Raw genomic sequence first — 22,689 nt, forward strand, 5'->3', positions numbered from 1 at the left:
TTGGATCACTTACTTCAAAGCTGCACTATTACATTTTGGTGAGATCCACCAGTCCAGGAATGTCTGATAGTCCACAACTGTTCTGTTTTACATCAATGTCAGAACATTGATTAACAAGCTTCTCACCACCATGACTCCAGAGGTAGAGAACATTTTATGGCAGTAAGAAACATCAGTAATTGTTTTTCACACACACACACACACACACTATTCAGATCTTGTACCAAGTTTGCCTGTTTGGTAACTTATTTTCTGCAGTTATTCTACTCATTCACTTCTGGATCTGAAACTCTTCCATTTTCTTGAATGCAACAAGTTAAACAATAGGGCAGAGGGGTCCTAACAGTGTTATTCCCATCAATCCAGTATCTGAAACTAAGTGTAACACACAAGAACATTTAATGTTAAAAAGAATTGAGAAGGTTTTCACATTTATATTAATTTGAATACAAAAAAATGTATTTTATTGTGGACTGCTTAGAAAAGCAGTCAAAGTCAGATTGTTGACCTTCTTGATTGATACAACTTAAATGAACAAGGCAACAGCTGTCATGAGAGCAGGTGTACGAACACTACTACTGCATTCTTAAATATGTCATGCATCATAGCCAAACTTAAAATCTCCGAGGATATATTAAAACCTACTTTAAATCAACCATTACTAATTTGTACATAAACTGTCTGAAAAAAATATTCTTTTTTTTGTTTGCTATTTCTTCAGCTGGTTTCCATACAATATACAAATAGGCAGGGAGAAATTAGTGCATGGTAAGGCATAATCACTAAATTAATATCCATTTGGAAGGGATTACATCACACTGGTGACTAAATGTTATTAAAGATTTCGTAAGAGCAAAAGATCCATAATGCATCAGTAAGTCAACTGGATGCAACATTCTTATTTACTTTATGGACATTAAATGGATGTAGTTTAATGTACCTCATTTGCCTGCCCTCTCAGGATGCAGGAAAACTTAAAAGGAACAAGCACAATAAATTTACAAAATGAGAGGAGGGGTGGAGAAAGAACAGAATAAGGAAGATTTTGTTTAATGGATTAAAACACAATAATTTCACAAACAAGTTTAAAATTTGCATTTTCTTCAACTAGTTGTAGGTTTGTGAAATTAGCAATAATGTCCATATAGTAGAATATAAATTTGACCACAATTTTACCTAATTTTGGAATGGAATCTTAAAACTGAAGGCACAGTAGCTATAGTTTTTATAAGCTGATTTACAACATGCAAATTTCAGTTCTTACTTTGACATGAGTTGTGCAATTCGATGACAGTCATTCTTGTCATAAAACCAGATGCTGTAAATGGACACTAACAAAAAAAAAGATAAAAATAAGCCAAATATCAATTTTTTTCACCTCTCGACTTTCATTTTTCATATTACTTTAATTGCTATCATTTATGACAATTCCATAATATTCATCCATTAGTAATTTAATTATTATTGTTCTTGTTTACTAGACAAGTAGCACTGTGGGCACCAAGTTGGATTACCAACACACAATGTCAGAAATGATAGGACATAGGTTTGCATGAGATGTTTATTGCAATCCTCCAATTGTGGCCAATTGTGCGTGCTTCTCCCAGAAAAGATTTGAGTTTCTCCAGCTGCTCTTCGGAACCTAATGATCATAGCACAAGCAGCAGTGGCAAAGGTCTAGGAACAAGCCATCTGCCTACCTTCTTTGCTGGATAGTGTTGTATGGAGGAAGGAAAACAACTTTAAAAACAGGGAAGTAGGAGGGATTATCAGACCAGAAAAGGGGAAAGCAAAATCTCAATTTTAAACTACCTCATTCACAGTAATTTATGGACACTAACTCATTTACCCAGATGTTTAAAATATTTCCATTCTAAAGTTAGCTGGTCCGGGAGGATATCGCAAATATTCAGTCAGTATTTAATGGTAAACAACTATTTCTTCGACGCCAAACTCCTTCAGTATAATCTTAATGTCCCAACAATCTTTTATCTGAGCTGCAGATTTGCTAAAAAGCAGCCATATACAAGATATGTAATGATAGCTTAGTGGGCAGCATGGTAAAATTTGAACTCATTACCTTCAGAGAACCACGAGTTATATTTTTTGTACAGTTGATCTATCATATGATTTTTCACATTTTGTGTCTGGCAACCAGTCCTGAAGGGTCACCATTAGTGCTACTATACCATTGAAGAACACATACAAATTTGGAATTACATTACAGTTTTCATTACCCACAGACTTGCTGTTAATTTGTTCATTTTGCAAGCTTTCTAGATGTAGTAAAATATGAAACTTTCAATAAAATATTTTCATGTGTTTCAGCTTAGAATTCAGAATGCTTTTCTTTTAAAATAATCCACACAAGATTAAGAATGTGCTTTAATCAAATGCTGAAAACCTCCTTAATTACAGGGACGATATTTTCGATTAGTTGTCTCCAGTTTATTAGAGCAGTTATTTTTGAAGTCACTTCCACGTTGCTTTAGATCATCTGTCTGTACAAGAGCTTAAGCCACACAAAATGGTACTGATGAACAAGCCATGAAAAGAAAACAGGTTACGGTTTTAAAAAAAGTTAGAATATATAAATAAAAGATGCACTGCTCTCAGCAGGGACAGAATATTACATCACATATTACAGATTTATAACAGTGGAAGTTTAAACATATATTTTAAGAACATTTTCATTAACATATCACAATTACACAGTAACATCACTAATGGGTTTAATTTTCCACGTGCTATTGTTAGCAGACTTTTCTTTTTATTCGTTCATGGGATGTGGGCATCGCTGGCAAGGCCAGCATTTATTGTTCATCCCGAATTGCCCTTGAGAAGGTGGTGGTGAGCCGCCTTCTTGAACCGCAAGCAAGTGGCATGCTAGACCATTTCAGAGGGTGATTAAGAATCAACCACATTGCTGTGGGTCTGGAGTCACGTAAAAGGCCAGACCGGGTAAGGACGGCAAGTTTCCTTCCCTAAAAGGACATTAGTGAACGAGATGGGTTTTTACGACAATCCGGCAGTTTCATGGCTACCATTGCTGAGACTAGTTTTTCTTTTAAATTCCAGATTTTATTTAATTCATTGAATTTAAATTCCCCAGCTGCTGTGGTGGGATTTGAACTCATGGCTCTGGATTATTAGTCCAGGTCTCTGGATTACTAGTCCAGTAACATAACCACTACGCTACTTTACAGGGTATGCCATTTAGAACAGAGATGAGGAGAAATTTCTTCATTCAGAGGGTGGTGAACCTGTGGAATTCTCTACCACAGAAGGCAGTGGAGGCCAAGTGATTAGATGTATTCAAGGAGATAGATATATTTCTTAATGCTAAAGGGATCAAGGGATATGGGGAAAAAGCAGGAACAGGGTACTGAGTTAGACATCAGCCATGATCATTTTGAATGGCGGAGCAGGCCCGAAGGGCCGTATGGTCTACTCTTGCTCCGATTTTCTATGTTTCCATGTACCTTGATAATGTATTTGCATGACTTCCCGTTTTGCATTATTTGAACAAAGTTGTTAATCAATTTTAAATAAATAAATGGTTTTAACAACTGGGTTATAATAGTGCAGACACGTGAACTAAAATGGATACCCAGAGGAAATTAAATCCATGGATGTTTTCAATATTGTTTTCATTTTGAGTAAAAGAAAAAAAAAGTACATTTTGAATTTAGCAGGTTCACAAAGTGGACATGTATTAAGTACAATTTACCAGTATTTTGTTGAAGGGGCACTTAGGAATGCTCCAACACACTGTACCATGGTTTGATGGCACACAAATCCATTCCCATAATTCTTCACACAACAAGCTCCCAATCTCAACCGAGACTAGCTAGTCACCCTGGGCCATTTCCACAAAGCTCCTAAAGGCTACTACAGAAATGATATTGATAAAGACAGGTCTTTAAACCATACTATCGGATTGTGTGTGATACGGAAGAAGTAGAGAAGAGATGTTACTCAGTAGGGTGGATCAGAAAGGGAGGAGGGGGAAGAGGAAAATAGGGAAAAGTATGCCCATATCAAATTTTGCCTCTCTTAACCCAAGGCCCTTTCTCTCTGAGGAGTCTTTTCTTTTCTGCCCTCTCATTTCCTCCTATCTTTCTCATTCTCTCTCTGCTCCTATTCATGGCAAATTCAGTACTGCTCTGACACTCGCTTGCTCCCCAGTAAGAGAAAAGAAAGAATACCATTGGGAGGCAGGACTATCAAAAATCATTGCTAAACCCACAGGAATGGCTAATGATTTATAACAGAATGATACAATATTGCATTGGGGGTGGAAGTGGTGGCACAGGACTAAATGCAAGTGAATGCATTCAGACATATTGCACCCTGATCTCATTAAGATTAGTTGCTTACGAATTAATCCTTATGAACAGTCACCAATATATGTGATATGGTACATGATATCATCAAGGGTGCAAGATGAGATGAGGAACATGAGATATGTGGTAATACGATACATGTCTGCCTAGTGCCAACAGGTTCAATTAAAAATTACTCCATTAGTATTGAGTTCAGCATTATGATTATTCTATACACTTTGAAAACTTAGAATTGAAGCAGCAATGCTGGAATAAAACAATAATCTGATTTGCAAATCAACATCTGCATGCTAAGTATTTTTAGCTGATAGGCCTCACCTTTACATTAGTAGACATTTAGCCTTATTCCTCAATATGTAAACATTTGATTCAGACACTAAGCAATATATGTACAGGATTACCATTTGCGATTATCTAGTTCATGTTTCAGCTTATTACTACAGTTGCTCATTCATCAGCAGTCATCAGAAGTAACTAAAATCAAGATGGCACAATTGCATTATTTTACATCTATTATAATCCACTTATGTATAAGTAACTAACCATAAGATAAACTTAAGATCTTTGTGGGGAAAACCAAATCTAGAATGCAAGGTCCACTGGCAGTGATTGTTTAAAAATATTTTAAATTCTATCATCCAAAGTTAGTTACTAATATTTTCCAGTTAATCTTGCTTAGGTAGTCATATCCAATTTTAACCAATAAAGTGCAAGATGATCTAATAGTGCATTGCATACAGCACCATGCTAAATTAAATGACTCGACATTCAATTGGTCACATTTCCCTCAGCCACAAACACTTCCCCAAGGGTGGCCCGGTAACAATGTCAGGGAAACTCTACCATTATAAGTTGCAAATGCCTCACATAACTGTTGTCACTGATAAGCTCAGCTGCCACTATGTTTCTCAAAATCAGGCATCCATTAACTCTGGCACTGCATCTCTCCAACTTCACTTTAAGTGTTTTTTTACTTTGCTCTCCAACAACTGGAGGCTGGATTAAAGCAATTGTGAATAGTCAGTACTGTATGTAAGTGCACTTGGATGAACATAGAAGCATAACAGGCAGATTTGGTTGCTGATTTGAAGTAGCTTGTATTTGCAAGACATAAGTAGCAGTTACTGCACTGAATGTTACAGGACATTTGCATTTGTTATCAGTGCCTCGGTGGACACAGAGTTTCATGTAAATGATCCACAATTCTTCAATCATCTGACTGAAGTATGGTCTTCACTCATCACAGCATTCATCTCTGATCCAACAACCGTTGGACATTGTACTCATTTGCCAATATGAATATCGAAGATCTTTCGAAGAAGCTCATTTTTAAAAAACGGGGTTCTCATCAAGAACTCTGTCCCAAATATAAAGGGAATGTTGTAAGCGAAACCAACCTAGAGCCATACTTTTTTAAGACTAGGACAGGTAAGTGTTCACTTGGTTTCTGTTTGAAAGAGTGTTTATGTAGTTTTCATATCAGGAATAAGTAGTACCAACTGGAATTTAGTGTGCTGAACTCTTCTCAGTGATGTAGTATTTACAAGTTACTGTACATGTTATTGAATAACTTGTAAAAAGTTTTTGACGATGCTATGAACAGATTTACTGGAATTAGGGCAGGAAACTTTTGTTTGATAAGTGACTTCAATATTTAGATTCATCATTTAATACTTCATAAAAATATATTAAGTTCTTTGATCTAATTTTTTTTAAATTAAATTCCTTGCACTGTTTTGAAAAATATAGCTGTTTAAAGCCTGTTTGGTTTATGTCTATCTTTAAATTTAATGTTGGAACAGCTTACAGACATTGCAAATAATCTAAAAACTGCTAAGACATATGAACAGGAAAACAACAAAAAAGATTAGATAATTTTGTAAATCATTCATTGTGTTGGGTCATTTCAATGAGGATTCTTCTGGAATGTGCCAGCTGTTAACATATTGAACAAAATTGGGTTGTTATATTTATAGTACCACTTAGGTGGAGGAACACCATTAGCTTGAAAGAATGGACATTATCTTATCATACCTAATTCAGTTACTTGAAATGAACAAAAAAGGAAATGTATTCTGCAGTTTTTAAAATCACTTTTAGTCCCAACTGATAACCCACCTCTATTCAAAACAGAACAAAAGTTGATAGTTTGTACTAAATTTGGTCTTTGTATAATAGATGTATATAAACAATACCAAAACTGGTGTTGCATTGTAACAGTGTTTGAGGCTAATGACAGGGATGTCAGAGTGGGAATGAGAGGGGGAGTTAAAAACTAATGGGTTGCATTTATATAGAGCCTCTTACGACCTCAGATCATCCCAAAGCGCTTTACAGCTAATGAAGTACTTTTTAAATGTAGTCCCTGTTGGAATGCAACAGCCAAACTGCACACATCAAGGTCCCACTAACAGCAATGAGATACATGACCAGATAATCTATTTTTTTTTGAAAGATGTTAATCGAGGTATAAATATTGGCCAAGATACCAAAAGCAGGAGACTCCTCTGCTCTTCTTCAAATAGTGTCATGGGATCTTTTACATCCATCTGACAGAGCAGACGGGAACTTGGGCAGGGAGGGGGGCTACACTAAGGAAATTAACACAGGAAACACTGCAAATAATGTACACTTTTATACAAACTGTAGTTAACAGCTATCTGCTCAAAATCATATTATTCAACATTATGGGGCCATTGGAAAGATCCATCATTTCCTTCGGGGTAAAAAAGACTCTCCCTGTACCAATAAAGTAAGCTGCATAGTTCAACACTGCTGCATGTTTATTTAGAAAACAAATCATCTTCCTTCAGATTATTTTATTGGCTATTTTATTAGTTCCTTATTTTTATCGTGTGTGTGTCTCTCTCTCTCTCTCTCTCTCTCTCTCTTTCTCATTTGGGTGTCCAGTTCTCAGTCATTTCTCCTGGTCTCCATCCCCCTGCTGATTGGCACGCTAAGTCATCAATAGAAAATTAGCTGCATATCAAAGCATTCATTGGAAAGGCTGATGAATCAAGGATGATTACAGTGATTAGTTTTGTTGATCTAGTATAGCATCAAACCACTGATATGGATAGATAAGGGAATAGAACAAGCAAGGTCAGGACATGAATATGCATAGAAGGGAAAAAATGGGGTCATTTAGCATTCAGCAGTATTTTCTCTCTTTTCTATATTTTGTATCATGTGAGGAATGTTTTGCAGTTCAGTTAAAGTAGGGGGAAAACTGCAATGCAAGATGCAATAATGGTGAAGTGTGTGAATTTGGTTTGTGTGTGAAGGGGGTGTTAACTGCGGATTTCAAAACAATTATTGAAGTTGTGTTATTCTGTTAGGGCTATTGAAGAGGATATTCGCTTCCAGTGAATGTCCTGTGATTTCTAGCAGCTCATTGTTTGGGGGAAAAGGGAGAGGAATAGTCAATTTGACTGATTCCTTTTTGGAATTTTTTTTTAATTGGTAGTGGCGGTGGGGGTGGGGGAAGGTTAATGCCTGTAAATTAATGTGAAATTAATTCTTACTAATGTATGGTACATCTGCATACACTGCCTGTTGTGTTTTTGTCACTTTTTGTATCAGGTTTTTTCCATTATAAACTCCTATGTTTACATTTATAATGGAAAATGCCTATTTAAATTCATCATACTGATTGCAGAATCTGGCTATTGGGTTCCCACAGTTCTCTCAAATTGTGTTCTGAAAATTTTGTTTCGTCCACCAATCTCCCCCCCCACCCCTTCAGTAACTGAAATTTCTAATGCCCAAAATAGGGTTTACCCAAAATAATCTTTTAAAAAACAAATAAGATTTCACAATAACAGTTAAATTTATCCTAAGAATTGTCTTTTGTGTATTTTAACACATTCACATTACTTGAAGGCCTCAGCCTCTCCCAAAACTCTGGGCTTGGGATTGATATTTTGCCCAGAGCAATAAGCTGAATTTGGATTGTGCAATCTGAGCATATGCAAAAGATCTAATTTCCCAGGATGCAGCAGCACCATCTAGTCCTCTCTTTCTTTTCCTGCCCCCATTTCCCAGACCTATAAAAATTAAAAATCTTACACTTTTGTACACTTCCCATCAACTTTTTCCATTGTAACGTCCTGTCAAAATTTACAATGCAAGCGAGCTCTGTAAATCTGTTAGCCTGTGATTACTCTTTCCTGCAAGTGGAGATGTTAAAGCTGGTGGCAGAGTGTAATTACACAAGCAGTTTCCATTATGAATATAGATACAGAAGCTTATAATGGAAAAAGAAAAATGAAGGTATAACTTTAAAGTGGGAACTGAATTACAACTGCATGCATAGAGCAATTATCCCCTGCCCACTAACCTCACTTTACCCGAAGGCTACACGTGGTTTTGACTCCCCGTGTGCAGCACAATGAAAGATTCATTAATAAATATTAATAATAAACAGGATATTTTGGTCACATCCAAAACCTTCTCATGTCAGTAGATAAGATAACCATGCCATGTGTTTCTCAAATAGATGCTCATGTTTAGCTCCTAACATTCACTATATCTAAACAAGGAGAAACTTTAGGAACCAAACCAATAGAAGCTTTTCCATTGATAAAGACTGTCAAAGCCCAAGAGGAATCCAAAATAAATCAGTCAACCTTCAAGGTAACAAAGGTAATGCAGTAATCACGGGGGACTTTAATCTGCATATAGACTGGGCAAATCAAATTGGCAAAGGTAGTTTGGAAGACGAGTTCATGGAATGTATTTGAGACGGTTTCCTGGAGCAATATGTCACAGAACCAACCAGGGAACAGGCTCTTTTAGATCTTGTATTGTATAATGAGACAGGGTTAATTAGTAATCTCACAGTAAAAGAACCTCTGGGGAAAAGCGATCATAATATGATAGAATTTCACATTGAGTTTGAAAGTAACGTACTTAAGTCAGAAACTAGAGTCTTAAACTTAAATAAAGCCAATTACATAGCTATGAGTGGCGAGTGGTCAAAGTTAGATTGGGAAATTAAATTAAAGGGTTTGACAGTTGAAAAGCAATGGCAAACATTTAAAGAAATATTTTAATATTCTCAACAAATATACATTCCATTGAGAAATAAAAACTCCACGGGAAGAGTGATCCACCCGTGGCTAACTGAAGAAGTTAAGGAGAGTATTAGATTTGAAGAGGCCTATAAAGTTGCCAAGAAGAGTAATAAGCCTGGGGATTGGGAGTTTTAGAAACCAACAAAGGACGACCAAAAAAATTGATAAAAAAGGGGAGAAAATAGAATATGAAAGTAAACTGGCAAGAAATATATAAACGGATTGTAAGATATCCTACAAGTATGCGAAAAGGAAGAGAGAGTAGCAAAAGTAAACATTGGCCCCTTAGAGGCTGAGACAGGAAAAATTACAATCGGGAATCCGGAAATGGCAGATGCGTTAAATATTTTGTATTTGTCAACATAGGAACAGGAGTAGGCTATTCAGCCCCTCGTGCCTGCTCCGCCATTTGATAAGATCATGGCTGATCTGTGATCTAACTCCATATACCTGCCTTTGGCCCATATCCCTTCACAGTGGAAGACACAAAAAGCATACTAAAAGTAATGGGGAACAAAGGGGTAAATGAGAGTGAGGAACTTAAAACAATTAATATCATTGGAGGAAAAAGTACTGGACAAACTAATGGGGCTGAAAGCCGACAAATCCCCTGGACCTGATGGCCTACAACCTGGGATTCTAGAAGAGGTGGCTGCAGAGATAGTGGCTGCATTGGGTACAATCTTCCAAAATTCTCTAGATTCTGGAACGGTCCCAATGGATCGGAAGGTAACAAATGTTACTCCGCTATTCAAGAAGGGAGGAGAGAAAACAGGGAACTACATGCCAGTTAGCCTGACATCGGTCATCGGGAAAATGCTGGAATCCATTATTAAGGAAGTGGCAACAGGGCACTTAGAAAATCATAATATGATTAGGCAGCGTCAACATGGTTTTATGAAAGTGAAATCATGTTTGACAAATTTATTAGAGTTTTTTGAGGATGTAACTTGCAGGATAGATGAAGGGGAACCAGTGGATGTAGTATATTTGGATTTTCAAAAAGGAATTTGATAAGGTGCCGCATAAAAGGTGCTTATACAAGGTAAGGGCTCATGGGGTTGGGGGTAATATATTAGCATGGATAGAGGATTGGTTGAAGGACAGGAAACAGAGAGCAGGGATAAACAGGTCATTCTCAGGTTGGCAGGCTGTAACTGGTAGGGTGCCGCAAGATTCAGTGCTTGGGCCTCAGCTATTTATAATCTATGTTAATGACTTAGATGAAGGGACCGAGTGTAATGTATCCAAGTTTGCTGATGATACAAAGCTAGGTGGGAATGTAAGCTGTGAGGAGGACACAAAGAGTCTGCAAAGGGATATAGACAGATTAAGTGAATGGGCAAGAAAGGTGGCAGATGGAGTATAATGTGGGGAAATGTGAGGATATTCACTTTAGTAGGAAGAATAGAAAAACAATATTTTTCATATGGTGGGAACCTATTAAATGTTGGAATTCATAGAAACTTGAGTGTCCTCATTCAAGACACACAAAAACTTGTATGCAGGTACAGCAAGCAATTAGGAAGGCAAATGGCATATTGGCCTTTATTGCAAGGGGGTTGGAGTACAAGAGTAAGGAAATCTTACTACAATTGTACAGGGCATTGGTGAGACCTCACCTGGAGTACTGCATATAGTTTTGGTCTCCTTAATCTAAGGAAGGATATACTTGCCTTAGAGGCAGTGCAACAAAATTTCACTAGATTAATTCCTGGAATATGAGAGCTGTCATTTGAAGAGAGGTTGAGTAGAATGGGCCTATACTCTCTGGAGTTTAGAAGAATGAGAGGGGATCTCATTAAAACGTATAAGAATCTGAGGGGGCTTGACAGGGTAGATACTGAGAAATTGTTTCCCTGGCTAGAGAGTCTAGAACTAGGCGGCAAAAATGCAGGATACGGGGTCGGCCATTCAAGACTGAGATGAGGAGGAATTTCTTCACTCAGATGGTTGTGAATCTTTGGAATTCTCTACCCCAGAAGGCTGTGGATGCTGAGTCATTGAATACATTCAAGGCTGAAATGGATAGATTTTTGGACTCTAGGGGAATCAAGGGATATGGGGATCGGGTGGGAAAATGGAGTTGAGGTCAAAGATCAGCCATGATCTGATTGAATGGCGGAGCAAGCTCAAAGGGTCGTATGGCCTATTCCTGTCCCTATTTCTTATGTTCTTAAGGCAGTAGGTTACTTCACCATGAGAATGAAACAATCAACATTGACAAAACCTTCAATATCATGTTCTCTATTCCTGGCTGGCCCAAAGTTTTATATTTACATTTAAATTAAATTTTTTCTTAAACAAAATCAAATCAAAGCAGAATATCTGTATTCAGGGATATTGGCTTTGTCCTGACTTTTTATGGACAACACCACAGGTGACCCAGCAGTATTTTTTTTAAAAAGTGCCTAAGCAGCAGGGTGGTGAAGCACCAATGAACTCTGGCAGAGCAGGGAGACATAGGTTCAACCACTGAATCCATTTCAGCTGCACTCTTGCAGCAATAAGGAATAGAAAAATAAGATGCAGGGTCTTCACTTGCTTAACTACTGATTACTGACCAATGTGACATGGGTAGTGGCCTAGGAGCATGCTATCCACACTGCTTTCTTGATCGCAGAAGGCAAATGGCTTGAGAGGAACCAGTGTATAAAGGCCAAGACTTATTGCCTAGACAGGTAAGTGTCCCTTGTGCTCCTCTAACCCAAAAAACAGATGTTCAACAAAATTTGATCTGTGATAGGCAACCTTCCAGAGACAGCAAGTATTTATATCAAGCTCCACGTAAAACACAACGAACATTCCTCACAGCTTTATCAGCATGTCTCACTATATTATTCTATTTTTGTTTTGCTTATTTTTTTTAAAAAAACCCTCAACAAACTATACCTTTTTAAAAAAAATTAGGATCAACACATCCTAGAATGCAACAGTATACTTGAAGATCCGAGTCTTTATTATAATGGTGAGTCTAAGGCTCAGGGCACAGGCAGTTGAGTGAACAACATTGTTCATGCATTACTGACTTTGTGAATTCAGCAATTCAACTCAGAACACTTCAGCATTATGAACAGACTCTGTACATTCCTCAATGTTGATTTTGACACAGAAACATATTACATGCAAGTAAAATGTTCCAAATTAAATTGCTGAGTCCATAAAATAAATGAATATCTTAAAACATAGGAAAGAAATATAAAACAATAGAATTTACAGCACATGATGTTGCCATTCAGCTCACTACTGGTGCTTCAACTGCAGCTGCTAGTCTAATCCCATTTCCTTGAATCCTTTTATATACTTTCATTTTCAGCTAATTAACCAATTCCTACTTCAAAAGTACTTCATTGGCTATGAAGCACTTTGGGACATCCTGAGGACATGAAAAGCGCTCTATAAATGTAGCGTTATTCTACTGCTACAAGTCACTTACAGTAAAGACTCAATGGCCATTTGTGGTAATAACCTTCCGTGAAAAAAATTCTAATTTTCCCCTTTGTTCTCTTGCAATAATCCCAAATCCACGCTCTCGTTACTAATTCGCCAATCAGTGGAAACAATCTTTTACTATCTGCCCTCTCACAACCTTTCATCACTGTACTGCATCTGCCAACCAATGCCCTACTGTAATCTCTTGCATTCTTCCTGAAATGTTGGCATGCTCTTCAATTTCACACCAGCAAACTCCACTCTTGACCACAGGGAAGACTTTTGAAGGTAATGAAAACCCCAGATAAGGCAACTCTTGCATTTCTGATCAACAATCCTTAACAGCATTGGAATCAATATGCACTCTTTGCATAATTCTTTGATAAGCTGAATACAATTTACTTCAATTGTGGAACAGTGCATAAAAGAACTGTAATGAACTTCATTCATTTCAACAAGGTCAAACCCCTAATGAATGCCACTATTTTTTTCTTGTAATAATGTGAAACATCAAAGTTTGAAAATCTGGATCTGAAACATACCTGTTGCAGGTCAAGGGTGGCTCCTTTCTCAATTTAAAATTGTAAAAGAATTAAAGTGCAATAACTACTACCTCAATGTCTTTTTAAAAACAAGTTACTTCTAAAAAGTTTAATTTTAGTAAATCTTAGAAATGTCATTTTCTGTGGTTTATTTTTTGGCACTGATCAGGATATACTGTTAAGAGGAATCCATTGAAATGATACAGTAGGAACCCAAATTTGAAAAAAAATTCAATGTCACAGGACAGTTCATAACTGCATAAGAACTCAGCATAATATTTACAAACTATGCTCTGATAAATTATAGAACACAGAATTCCATTTTTTAAGAAGTGTAAATGTTTTTGCTCATCAGGTGAGGATGTTAGTGCTGACAAATGAAACACCTTCCATTTCAGTGTCAGCATCAAGCACTCCCAGTCAGGTATAGCACAGCCAGATTCAGAGTAAATCTCCTTCTACTCTTTCCCCAATAATATGCCTCAGCCATAACTTCAGATGAACACCACCTACTCCATATTTTTTTCCACTTCCATTAACTTGGCACTTAATGAACAATGCGCTTAAATATAGAAAACTGTCCTGCGCCGCATTGCAGTTTGATATTGGAAGTTGAAAAGATATCAGTACTTACAGTTTGAATTTCTATAGAGAAGAAATGGGTCTTGGAGCTGAAACTCCAGATCTTTGTTGATGGGTTCAACTAAATTTTTCATGTTAAGTCGATTCATGATTGTGAAGCCATGATAAGGAGAAGCTGACCTGTGAAAAGCAATTTGTTTTTAATATACATATCGGTGTTAAACTTAAAACAAAAAAACAGCATGGCAATATATAATGTAGACAATTCAATATTTAGCAACATCCTTACAGAAATGAACATCACTTTCCTATTCTCCTATCAATATCTACTTAGTCAGTCTGATGAGAAACAGTTTTCTGAGACTGTATAGGATCTAAGTGTCATCTTCTAACTCTGATATAGCTAACCATAAGTTTATAATTCAAATTACCCTCGGCCTCGCTCTAGTTTTCATTTGATTTTCCACCCTGTTTAATAGATTCCCAAACATCACATACGACTCAGTCTTATAATCGAAATAGTAAATCCACTTAGGCTTCTGTAATTATCACTCCATGGGTAGCCACTGGGATGTATATGAGCATGCATTGGGGATCAATATGTGAACTGGCTCACTGCAATGGTCTCATTCTCCTTTTATATTACCAGTAATCAATTCCAACCAGCTAGTAGAGGTTGCAAATGCTCAACGGTAGCAGCTCCCATTGGCACCTTGTTTTTCCACAGGTCAGCTTTTCTTTACTATGCCATTATAATCATGGATCGACTTTAGACTCCATCTCACTGACAATGCAATATTTACCCCCTAACTTGGCTGGGCCAAATCAGTGCTCAGCCTATTGGCACTAATGCCACTACAGATTGAAGCACTATTCAATCTTCCGAAGAACATGGAGAATCTGTTGGCCTATTGTCTCAGTGAAAGTTGGTTGAAGTCAGAGAAGCCACTAAGCATACTTGGGCGAATTTGCATAGTTTTGCATATTTTTCTATCAATTACCAAATTATTTCTACAATTATGTCTCCCAGTAGTAATAGAGGTAGCCTTCCTTAAAAAGAAAAACTTGCGTTTATATCGCACATTTCATAACCTCACGACGTTCTAAAGCACTTTACAGCCAAAGAAGTACTTCTGAAGTGTAGTCACTGTTGTACTGTAGGAGCCAAGGCAGGGTCCCACAAACAGCAATGAGATAAATGATCAGATAATCTGTTTTAGTGATGTTGATTGAGGGATAAATATTGGCCAGGATACCTGGGAGAACTACCCTGCTCTTCTTCGAATGGTGCCATGAGATCTTTTACGCCATGAGTTCTGTGACTATATATGCGGTGCTTTTATGGAAACCTTCACACACCTGACGAAGGAGGAAAGCTCCGAAAGCTTGTGATTTTCAAATAAAACTGTTGGACTATAACCTGGTTTTGTAAGATTCCTTAGTTATCTGAGATGGCAGACGATGCCTTGGTTTAACGTCTCATCCGAAAGATGGCACCTCTGACAGTGCAGCGCTCCCTTGGGGGTGGAACAGGGTGTAATGAATCATGTTTTACCTCCTTCAAAGCAACCCAATAAGTTTAATTTTTTGTCAAAACGTCAAGGACTCATGTGGGCAGATGCCATTATTACTTTATTTCTCAATTTAAGATGATGCCAAACAAACAGCAACACAAAATCCAACTGAGGTAATAAAAACTTTCCAGAAAGGTGCAGAGCGACAGGCAATAAAGTAATTTTTGAGGACAAGACAAGTTTTTAAGAAGGACTATTTATACATTCCCTCTACCTATCAACAACAATAACTTGCATTTATATAGCGCCTTTAAAGTAGTAAAATGTCCCAAGTCGCTTCACAGGAGCATTATCAAACAAAATTTGACACCGAGCCACATAAGCAGATATTAGGACAAGTGACCAAAAGCTTGGTCAAGGAGGTAGGTTTAAGGAGCGTCTAAAGGAGGAGAGAGAGCGGTAGAGACACAGAGAGGTTTAGGAAGGGAATTCCAGAGCGTAGAGCCTAGGCAGCTGAAGGCACAGCCAGCAATGGTAGAGTGATGAATATCAAGGATGCGCAGGAGGCCAGAATTGGAGGAGCGCAGAGATTTGAGGGTAGTAGGGCTGGAGGAGGTTACAGAGATTGGAGGGGCGAGGCCATGAAGGGATCTGAAAACAAGGATGAGAATTTTAAAATTGGGGCATTGCCATACTGGGAGCCAATGTAGGTCAGCGAGCATAGGGGTGAAGGCTGAACGGGACTTGGTGCAAGTTAGGATACAGGCAGCAGAATTTTGGATGAACTCAAAAGTTTACAAAGAGTTCAAGATCTGGCTGGCCAGGAGAGCATTCGAAGAGTCAAGTCTAGAGGTAACAAAGATATGGATAAGGGTTCCAGCAGCAGATGAGCTGCGGCAGGGGTGGAGAAGGGTGATGTTAAGGAGGTGGAAGTAGGTGGTCTTGGAGATGGAGAGGATATGGGGTCAGAAACTCAGCTTGGGGTCAAATAGGACGCCAAGGTTGCAAACAGTCTGGAACAGCCTCAGGCAGTGGCCAGGGAGAGGGATGGAGTCGGTGGCTAGGGAACGGAGTTTGTAACGGGGACCAAAGACAATGGCTTCAGTCTTCCCAATATTTAATGGAGGAAACATCACGAGGACCCATGGGCTAATGAGGACAAAAAAAAAAGATGCTCCACAGAGCTGCAGAACTTGGGGCAAAGAAAGATAGCTAACTGTTCCAAATAGCCTGACTGAAATGGTGATATTTGATCTTTAAATTTCAAGAACGTCTTAGCAATATATTTCATCTGTGTTGATTGCTAAGTGGAGATATACTGTAACTGCACTTGTTCTTGCAAGATTTCCACAATTTCCAGAGGTTTACACCCTATGATGCACAAAAGCAACCTTCCTTCACCCCTTCTAATATCCACAGGCTCCTTTACAAGCTTTTCCTCTTCCTCCACTTACTTTTCCTGTTGTGGAAAAGACAAAATTGTGACTAACTACAGATTATGACTTAAATTGTCGCTACTTATTATACCTAATATTTGGACCATTTTTCAGAATAAATTTGATCTATGCATCCAGCTGCCATGTCAAATCAATAATTTGCCTTCCAATATGCCTACATTAGAGTACCTACTCTGCTGCCTCTTACTGCCAACCCATCTCAGAAAGGGCTCTAATTATGATGAGCTACATTATACTTGTCAACAGCTAAATACAAAACCAAACACTTCAGTGTGTCACAGCAGAAATATTTTCCTGAAGTCCCAATACACACATGTACAACAGAAGCAATCCAATTATTCAATACTTGCCCTGACAACAAAGCAATTTTTAAATTGTCAGCTATGTTGAGGATCTGATTTATTCAGACTTGGAGACTCTAATCATCCCAATGGTACTGTACTTGCTCATATTAATTGGCTAGGCATCTTTCAATATGCCCAATTCAAGTTTATAATGTCACAAAGAACTATCCTGTGTTCAAAAAAAATCAATGTACAAACAAATCTTGTTATAACAAATAATGAGAATACTCAATTTAAATAAAGCTTAGCTCTCTCTCTTGCTAAAGTGCTCCAACATACTGGATGACCCATTGAAAGATGTTTTTTTTTTACCTTCAGGATGATACACTGGTACCACTCACTAATATAAAAATTGCTTAAATACTGTAAGTACCAATTTACCTAAAGTTTGTTGGTAACACCTAAGTTTACAAGAAACCAACTGGTCCAGACTGCAAAATTGAATGATAATCAGCTTCAGATAAGCAGTCAGATATGGCATTTAAGGGGCCTTTACAGAAATGAGTGGTACTGTATATGGTCCTTCAGATGGAAAAGACACATCTTCCAAAAGTTGACCATTATGTCAGAACTCCACAGGAAGAACAGTCTATATGTAAATTGTCACTTGATTGCTATGAATTATTTTGTTTGTTTTTACTTATATAAAAATTGACTTATTATGTGATCCCAGCCAAGACTGTTTTGGCCGGTAGAAGAGCTCAAACTTCTCTATTGACGGCTTCTAAACTTTCATTTTTCTTCCTCCTGTTTCAAATACCCGTCTGACATGCTTTCCCTCCTCTTTGCATCCTCACTATGTTGAATTCAAGACCCATCACAGATCTCCTACTCTGACTCATTTTTTTCCAAGCACCTCAAAACTGGAATTCCTTACCTCCCTCAGTCTTACCTCCTTCCTAAAATCCAAACTTGATGTCACCCAACCACTTCTCCTTGATTTCACAAGGTACCTACAGATGAGGAAGGCCATTCAGCCTATGATAATGCATTCATCCAGAAAACCATTACACACCTCCCATTACTACATCTAATTTTTTCTTAACTGATTCCAAGTTTGTTTGTCTCCACCAATCTGCTCAGTAATCTATTCCAAGTGTTTATCACTCATTATGTGAAGAGTCAAAATCTGGGTCAAAATCCTGGAACTCCCTTCCTAACAGCACTGTGGGAGAACCGTCACCACACGGACTGCGGCGGTTCAAGAAGGCGGCTCACCACCACCTTCTCAAGGGCAATTAGGGATGGGCAATAAATGCCGGCCTCACCAGCGACGCCCACATCCCATGAACGAATTTAAAAAAAGAAACCTGTGTCCCTTTTTCCTATCCCACTGTTTAATTTAAAGTAGTATTCTGGGTTAATCTTTTCCATTCCACTTACTACCTCATGTACCTTTATAAGATCACCTCTCAGACGACTCCTTTCTAGGATGAAAAGCCTACATTTCTCCTGTCTTTCTTCATGACTCAGACTCTTGACACTAGGAATAAGCCCTATGGCTCTTTGCACTGTTTCCAGTGTTTTAATGACTTCCTTCTTTGGTAGCGACCAGAATTGGAGCAGTACGCATGGCATGGTCTAACCAGAACACTGTAGTTTGATCATGACTACCTCTGACATATCCTACAGTTTTGACGATGTAGATCAACATTCTACTAACTTTGTTAATTGCAGCTCTGCATTCTTTGATGAAGTAAGGGAGAAGGTTGATGAGGGTAGTGTGGTTGATGTTGTGTATATGGACTTTCAAAAGGCATTTGACAAAGTACGACATAATAGATTTGTTAGCAAAATTGATGCCCATGGGATTAAAAGGGGCAGTGGCTGTGTAGATACCTATTTGGCTAAGGAACAGAAAGCAGAGAGTAGTGGTGACCTGTAGTTACGCAGTATGACTTGGACTTGGGTATACAGGACATAATTTCAAAGTTTGCAGATGACACAAAACTCGGAAATGTAGTCAACAGTGAGGAGGATACTAACAGACTCCAGCAGGACATAGACTGGTGAAATCATGACGGGTTTGGATAAAGTAAAGAATGAGAAACTCTTTCCATTGGCGGAAGGGTCAAGAACCAGAGGACACAGATTTAAGGTGATTGGCAAAAGAACCAAAGGTGACGTGAGGAAAAACGTTTTTACGCGGTGAGTAGTTATGATCTGGAATGCATTGCCTGAAAGGGTGGGGGAAGCAGATTCAATCATGGCTTTCAAAAAGGAAATGGATAAATACTTGAAGGGAAAAAATTTGCAGGGCTACGGGGGAATGGGACTAACTGGATTGCTCTTACAAAGAGCCGGCACAGGCTCGATGGGCTGAATGGCCTCCTTCTGTGTTGTAACAATTCTATGATTCTTTACTGGTATAGTTTGTGGTACCAAGTCATGTTGGAAAAGATTGGAATTTCTTCAGCCCGTTAGCAAAACAACTTTCGACAGCATAAATAGAGTAGTTTCACCAACAGTGATAAGGAAAAGATGTCTGCAGTCTTGAAGAATTGGTTGTTACCTTGCTAACTTCTACTCCTGAAGTAGGTTCGACAGGACCTAACTGGAAGGTAGATCTGTAGATGTGGAGTGCAGGCAAGGTGAATCTCTTCAAAAAAAAAAGGTTTTAATTTTAAAACTTGCTGCACATTGTGCCTCCCCACTTTGCACTCTGGTACCATTTGTAGTTTTAGTGCACAAATTGTAAAAGAATAGAATCTTAATGCTATATGTTATAGCATATAATATGGATGCACCTTGATATAATGCATCCCTATTAAGTGTATACTAATTTAATGGAATATTTGATATACAATAATTCTGCACAGACACCACCACATTTCTCATTAGTCAGAAATTATTTGACCAAGTCGAAAATATCTGCCAAATTTGAAGCTCATCGCCCATTGCACGAACCAATACCGTGCTACAGAGATCTGTACTATGTTTTGCATGGACTTTCTGCAGACTAAAAGTCAAATATGAGAAAGCTGCAAGCCAATACATTTTTGCCAGGCTGGTTCATCTCCCATGGCATTGCTCGTGGACAGTACCACTGGGTGTGAGGACATAGGTCTCTCTTCACAACTAGCTAAACTGTGCTTGTAAAAGGCACTGGCATCACCCTGCAAGGAAAGTTACAAGAAAGAATATATAGTGGTCTTGAAGGTGCTATTTCTCATTTCTTGGTGGCCAGCAAAGTGAACAATGGCAAAGGTCTGAAAGCAGGTCACTACTCTCAGTAACAGCAGCGTGGAATTCAGGCAGAACCTATTATTTAGCAGGCAGAGAATTTAGGGGTGCATGCTCTTCATTCACAGAAGAAACCCAACAAACAATTAAAAGGATTAAGACATAGCATTCATATTTACAACCATTCAGAAAAATAAATGCAGGTTGCTAAAACCTATTTTTGTTGCAGAGATAATGCGGTACTGCAAGGATCGGTTCTTGGGCCTCAGTTATTTACGATCTATATTAATGATTTGGATGAAGGGACCGAGTGTAGTGTACTCATGTTTACTGACGATACAAAGCTGGATGGGAAAGTAAGCTGTGAGGAGGACTCAGAGTCTGCAAAGGGATATAGATAGGTTAAGTGAATGGACAAGAGGGTGGCAGATGGAGTATAATGTGGGGAAATGTGAGGTTATTCACTTTGGTATGAAGAATAGAAAAACAAAATATTTTTTAAATGATGAGAAACTATTAAATGTTGGTGTCCAGAGAGACTTGGGTGTCCTATTACAAGAAACACAAAAAGTTAGCAAGCAGGAAGGCAAATTAGCATGTTGGCCTTTATTGCAAGGGGGTTGGAGTACAACAGTAATGAAGTCTTACTACAATTGTACAGGGCATTGGTGAGACCTACCTGGAGTACTGCGTACAATTTTGGTTTCCTTATCTAAGGAAGGATATACTTGCTTTAGAGGCGGTACAACGAAGGTTCACTAGATTCATTCCTAGAATGAGAGGGTTGTCCTATGAGGAGAGGTTGAGTACAATGGGCTTATACTCTCTGGAGTTTAGAAGAATGAGAGGGGATCTCATGGAAACATACAAGATTCCAAGGACAATAGTTAGATTTGCTGATAGAAATTAAATAAGTGTGGTACTTGGAGAGCAGCACAATCTTGTATACAACAGTAGCTGACACTACCAGATGTTTTAAATCTATAATCTGTTTCACTTGCAATATAGAGAGTTTGACAACAGAAAAGCCAAAGCTGGGTGACCATTTTAAACTTTAGAACCAGAGGGCATAGTTGCAGGTTAAGAGCTCGGCCGTTTAAGATGAGATGAGGAGGAATTTCTTCTCTCAGAAGGTTATGAATCTTTGGAATTCTCTACCCCAGAGGGCTGTGGATGCTGAGTCGTTGAGTATATTCAAGGCTGAGATAGATAGATTTTTGGACTCTAGGGAGATTGGGCAGGAAAGTGGAGTTGAGGTTGAAGATCAGCCATGATCTGATTGAATGGCGGAGCAGGCACGAGGGGCCATATGGCCTACTCCTTCTCCTATTTCTTATGTTCTTCGATCAAAATCCACAACTGCAAACTTTATTCGCTAATTGTTTCTTTCCTTCCGAAAGAGCAGCAAACAAAGACTTGCATTTATATGGCACTTTTCATATTCTCAGGATATCCCCAAGTGTTTTACAGCCAACTAATTACTTTCAAAGCATATTCAGTGTATTGTAGGCAAATGCAGCAGCCAGTCTGCACACAAGGTCCCACAAACAGCAATGAGATAAATGATCATTTAACCTCTTTTGGCAGCGTTTGTTGAGCAATAAATGTTGGCCAGGACACCAGGAGAACTCTCTTGCTCTTCTTCAAATAGTGCCACAGAATCTTTCACATCCACTTAAGTTGGCTGAACCAAAAAGTGGCACCTCCAACAATGCAGCATTTCCTCAACACTGCTCTGAAATTTCTGCCTGGATTATATGCTTTCCTTCTTATTTCCAATCTCCTTGACTGGCTGAAAATGGGGCACAGAGCAATCACTTAGCAACATTAAGAATTAACTAAGGTTTTAAAACATAAATGCTAAGCCACCTAATGCTTATTTTAAATGTAGTACTGAAATACATCACCAGACACATGTTCACATCTGCCATTCCTCACTTTTCCTTCCAAATCTGAGTGGTGTTGAAGTATGACTGTATAAATAATTTGAAAAACATATTCTTCTGCTATGGGACATAGAAGAGTTAAATCTTGAAACTCAGTTCATCTGACACTGCACATAAAAACATACCTGGTATACACGAACAAAGTACCTTCGACATCAGTCTTCTCCTAGAAAAAGAAATAAAATACATCAGAATCAAGTTAAGCCATCCAATGACAAGGTCTTCCACAATTCTGAAATAACCTATCTACTTATACCTGCAAAAATTA

The 22,689-nt window shown here is 38.2% G+C and overlaps 1 protein-coding gene across 2 annotated transcripts in view; it reads right to left on the bottom strand.

Annotated features, from left to right (window-relative positions):
* The window catches only part of dcp1a (decapping mRNA 1A), a 59,585-nt gene that overhangs the window by 33,272 nt on the left and 3,624 nt on the right, over positions 1 to 22,689 (bottom strand). Inside the window, exons 2-5 of one of the 2 annotated variants that reach the window (XM_067998736.1) lie at positions 22,547 to 22,587; positions 19,805 to 19,891; positions 14,030 to 14,157; positions 1,265 to 1,331 (exon numbers count right to left, since the gene is read on the bottom strand). In XM_067998736.1, coding sequence (XP_067854837.1) covers positions 1,265 to 1,331; positions 14,030 to 14,126 — 164 coding nt within the window. In that variant the 5' untranslated portion in view covers positions 14,127 to 14,157; positions 19,805 to 19,891; positions 22,547 to 22,587. The remainder of the gene's footprint in view (positions 1 to 1,264; positions 1,332 to 14,029; positions 14,158 to 19,804; positions 19,892 to 22,546; positions 22,588 to 22,689) is intronic. The other variant, XM_067998735.1, reaches the window with a different exon arrangement.

This window comes from Heptranchias perlo, chromosome 17 (assembly GCF_035084215.1).
Source record: "Heptranchias perlo isolate sHepPer1 chromosome 17, sHepPer1.hap1, whole genome shotgun sequence".
NCBI lineage: Eukaryota > Metazoa > Chordata > Chondrichthyes > Hexanchiformes > Hexanchidae > Heptranchias > Heptranchias perlo.